We start from the raw sequence: 4,798 nt of genomic DNA, 5'->3' as shown, positions 1-4,798 counted from the left end.
TACTAAAGAGGAGGTAAAAGACCTTCCTCTAAGCCCCATGCCTACACTAAACTTAAGTAGTTGGATAGTAATGGGCATAGTTTTCCTCCTGTTGCATTTAGCCGGTAAGTTCAATTCCAAATCTGCTGGTTACTGCTGAAATAGGAGTGCCTCCTTATTGTTTTAGGTATATCTTGCTATATTGCTGATTGTCATTCTTAAGCTTCATAGTGAAGTATGATTTTTTGGCACTCACCTTGCAGGTTGAAAAACAGCTCTGGGTGTAATGAAAATTAATACTTCAGGGAGGAGTCTCTCAGGTCATGTGAAGTGTATATCTCACTATTATCACTTTTATATTGCATGATTCAATTTAGACAAAGACTGCATCTTGTATTTAATTTGCATATATTCTTAATGCTCTAAAATATAATCATGAACTACAATTACACCATAGTCTCATTTCAGATACTTCAAATATAACAAACATTAGGGTGTGACTGCAGTGCACCAGTGTAGATATAGGGTGTGTGGCTGGCTTGATGTACAAGTTAGTCTTTAGACACTGTGCAAGTATGTTTCTCTACAAAAGATACTGGAATACAGGGATGCAAGCTTTAAGTAGGCACTGACTCAACTTCTTCATCTTAAATGAATTGTGTAGGTTTTAGAATTAAAATATTGTGAGTTCTAGTTGAATTATTGTCACTAAGATTACCTCAATCTTTCTTTTTGATACAACTGCATTATTTTTACTCACAGATTTTTAAAATAATGATTCCAGCCATATGTCTTACCAAATACTTCCTTAACACATTAACATAGCATAGTAAGTAACATAATTACATCTTATGTCTGTAAAACTAATTAGATAAATAATTTCTCTTTTTCAGTTATGTGATATCACCAATTTTCACATGTGAGTTTCGGGCCCATCATCTTCTGAACCTTTGTTACTATTTCCTTTGTCGAGATCTCTCATTCATACAGAATCAAAGTAAGAAGATGCTTTTGTGTTAATTCAGAGAAGGAATTAGAAAGAATAACTCCCAGTGTTCTTATAAGCAAGATAAACTATCTCACTCTTTATCTAGTTGATTCCATGAGGGGTCATGGTTCTTGGAAAATCTGTCTCTTAAAATCCAAGGTTAATTACTCCTTGGTCTTATACTTAGATTTGAATACCAGACAAATTAAATAGTGAAAATGACATATAATGTTGAACAAGAGCTTGAAAACACAAAAGGAGATATTTTTTCATATTTCTCTTAATTTTGATGAAAACAGGATTACTTTCATAATGTTATGGTCTCATTTTAAAGTGAAATAAAAGTGAAACTTTAACTCTTTCAACATATGTATTGCTAGACTATAAATTTCCTATAGCATTTTCTTTTGTGAAGAATAATTTATTAGAGGTTACAGTATGTTTCTAACTTTTAAAGAAATTTAAAATATAGTCAGGATATTTTGTTTTGTTTTGTTTTGTTTTGTTTTGTTTTTTGAGACAGGGTTTCTCTGTGTAGCCCTGGCTGTCCTGGAACTCACCCTGTAGACCAGGCTGGCCTCGAACTCAGAAATCCTCCTGCCTCTGCCTTCCAAGTGCTGGGATTCAAGGCATGCACCACCACCGCCTGGCTATAGTCAGGATTTTTATGTGCCCCTAATACATATAGTGCTCCAACAATACACTACAGGATAATCAGTGCTGGCCTTTTATACACATAAAGGTTATACTTTCAAAATGTCTAATATTCACTTCAAGAAAATCAAAATAATTTGTAAAAGGTTATGATGCAAAGCTAGAGTATTTTATTCCACTCGTAAAAGTTGATGTGGTCATAATCAAAATTTAGTAGATTTTTTTTTAGAAATAGACAATAATTTAACATTTATTCAATTCATGTTACTCAATTATATTCTCTATTTTTTCTAATATTTTACTTTAAATTGCAATAGACTCCTCAATGCAAATAAAACTATTTGCATAAAGATATATTATCTTGTTGATGGAAATATTATAAAAAAGCCTTTTTTTTTTTTACAAATGAGATTTTATGTAAAGAAAGTTTACTTTGATTGTCTTCTTGAGAATTATGCAAAACCAGAGTTCTGTTACTGAGTTCATAATCGTGGGGCTTTCTCAAAACCCAAAAGTTGAAAAAATATTGTTTGTTGTATTTCTATTGGTCTATCTGGCAACTGTAGGGGGTAACATGATAATTGTGGTGACCATCATGTACAGTCCTGCACTGTTGGGCTCCCCCATGTATTTCTTCTTGGCATTCCTGTCCTTCCTGGATGCATGTGTTTCTTCTACTGTCACACCCAAGATGATTGTAGACTTCTTACATGAGAAGAAGACCATCTCCTTTGGCTGCTGCATGACACAATTGTTTTCAGTCCATTTCTTCTCAGGAGCAGAAATGATTGTCCTAGCAGCCATGGCCTATGACCGCTACGTGGCTATTTGCAAGCCCTTGCACTATTCTTCCATTCTTACCCGGAGGCTCTGTAGCATTTTGGTAGCAATATCTTGGGCAGGGGGCTTCTTACATGCTATCACACAAATTATATTCACATTGCAGTTGCCTTTCTGTGGACCCAATGTCATTGATCATTATATGTGTGACTTGTTTCCATTGCTGAAACTTGCCTGCACTGACACTCATATATTTGTTCTTTTGATATTCGCAAACAGTGGTGCTATCTGCATCATTATCTTTTCCTTGTTGCTTGTTTCCTATGGTGTCATTTTGTTCTCTCTGAGAGCTCACAGTTCAGAGGGGCGAAGAAAAGCTCTTTCCACCTGTGGTGCCCACGTTACTGTTGTGGTTTTGTTCCTTGTTCCATGCATAATAATATATGCACGGGATACATCTGCATTCCCTTTTGAGAAAGACACACTAATATTTGTCAATGTCCTGACACCATTGCTAAATCCTATGGTTTACACTTTCAGGAATAAGGAAATGATAAATGCCATCAGAAAAATGTGGAAGAGGCTAATAGTGATTTTTGTTAGATATTAGTCTTGCTTTTAAACTGTTTGGGAAATTAATCAATGGATAAAGATATTTGCTATGTTAAAATGTATATATGAACCTTACTTTTCATAACTCATGGCAGAAGATATGCATGAAAGCACATTTTGCTTCTAGTGCTAGTGGGTCAGTGATTTGCAGATTCCAGGGTTTTACTTCATCATGGATATATTTGAAAAACAGTGAGTTCAAATTTCAATGGAGTGTTGCTTAAGAAAATAAGATAGAGTCCTTTGAGTACTCATAATTAGTACCTTCTTTTGGCTTTGTGTGCAATTCCACAAACACACCATGTATACTAACATGTAAAACATAAATACACACACACACACACACACACACACACACACACACACACTTACACCAATCTAGGTACACAATATACACCTCTAAATCTAAAGAATAAAGAACCTAGTATTTCATTTGGGAAAAACAAAGCAGCAATTTCATGATAGTATAACATAATTTGATATAGAGCACCTTAATAGAGAGATGGTTATGTTTCTGGGTTCATATTTTCACTCTGGATTGACTACTCATCATTGTTATATAAAATTAAAGGCAATTCTATTCTATTTATTTTATTGTATATTTGAAATGTTTTAATTCTTTGAATTCTTTCTATTAACTCTATGCCTTGTATCAAGTTTGGTTGACAAAATAAGTGTATATTTGTATAAGAAAATTAATAACATTATTCTAAGAGAAAACAGGTTTTTATATGACACATTAAGACCTTGTAACCTTTAATGGCAGAGGGAGAAGCCCTGAACCTGAGTTTTAGGTGTGACTGTATTATCCGGCTTTATTTTCAGCTGAGCACATTCATGTCTGCTAGAAAATATGAGTTACATCCTCAATTTGAATATAGATAAAATACATGAGACCATCTTGAATTACTCTTGGACAATGTGACCATCCTACTCCAGTGGGCTCTGGCACTTGATTACATACAAAATACATATGTAGTCTTCCTTTTCCAGCACAACAAAAATCCTTGCAGACATTAGTTTCCTAGCCATAACAAGGCACAGATAATGACAAGTGAGCATGTGTCCCATGCTCTTTACAAGAAAGAAAAGAAACCAGAATAAGCAGATTTAAAAGTAGTTTCCAAAATGTCAATTAATTTCAATATATTGTATGATTGTAATATTCATATTTGTATGTTCAAATAATAATTATATTTATGCTTATTAATGGAGAAAATGTATGTCATGGTTATGTGTATGTTCATTATCAAGATGAATTTAGGGAAATTAACTTACTGTTAAACACCTTCTGTTCAGAATCAACAACACTAATCAGCAACTGAATATTATGATAAAAAATGCTGAATATTAATAGTGTTTGTTTCTCATTGACGTTAATTGTCAGAGACAATATACATGGAGCTTCAGAAGAAACATGAGACTTTCTATTCAAAAAAAAAAATACAGAAACCACAGAGGAAATATCAAAATCTGTAGATGTTACATTAAAGAGCAGAGACATAAACTCTTTCTTGCATTAGTTTGATAAAAAGTGATTCCATGATTTCATTATTTATGTTTCTCTGTGTTTTTCTGCCTGTCTGTATTTTGTGGTGACTGATGTGTCTGCTGTCTGTTGTGTGTATCTAATCTGTCTGTCCTTAGTTCTGTCTCATGTGTTGTGAATATTTTAGTTCCAAATCTGAGCCAGTCTCCTCTGTGTTCCTGGGACAAAGGGAATTGCTCTGTGTATACTCACAAGCAGAGAAAATGTGGTGTTGGAAAGAGATAAGAGAGTCTTTT

General features: G+C 33.8%; 1 protein-coding gene across 1 annotated transcript; it reads left to right on the top strand.

Moving 5' to 3' along the window:
* The first annotated feature begins 2,072 nt into the window (after window positions 1-2,072).
* On the top strand, window positions 2,073-3,011 carry LOC116092188 (olfactory receptor 4C15-like). The gene has a single exon (XM_031373537.1). It carries the CDS (start codon window positions 2,076-2,078, stop codon window positions 3,009-3,011), a length of 936 nt encoding a protein of 311 aa, XP_031229397.1. The 5' UTR covers window positions 2,073-2,075.
* The last annotated feature ends 1,787 nt before the right edge of the window (window positions 3,012-4,798 follow it).

This window comes from Mastomys coucha, unplaced genomic scaffold (genome assembly GCF_008632895.1).
Source record: "Mastomys coucha isolate ucsf_1 unplaced genomic scaffold, UCSF_Mcou_1 pScaffold15, whole genome shotgun sequence".
NCBI classification, from domain to species: domain Eukaryota; kingdom Metazoa; phylum Chordata; class Mammalia; order Rodentia; family Muridae; genus Mastomys; species Mastomys coucha.
This window is presented reverse-complemented; position numbering and strand designations above follow the sequence as displayed.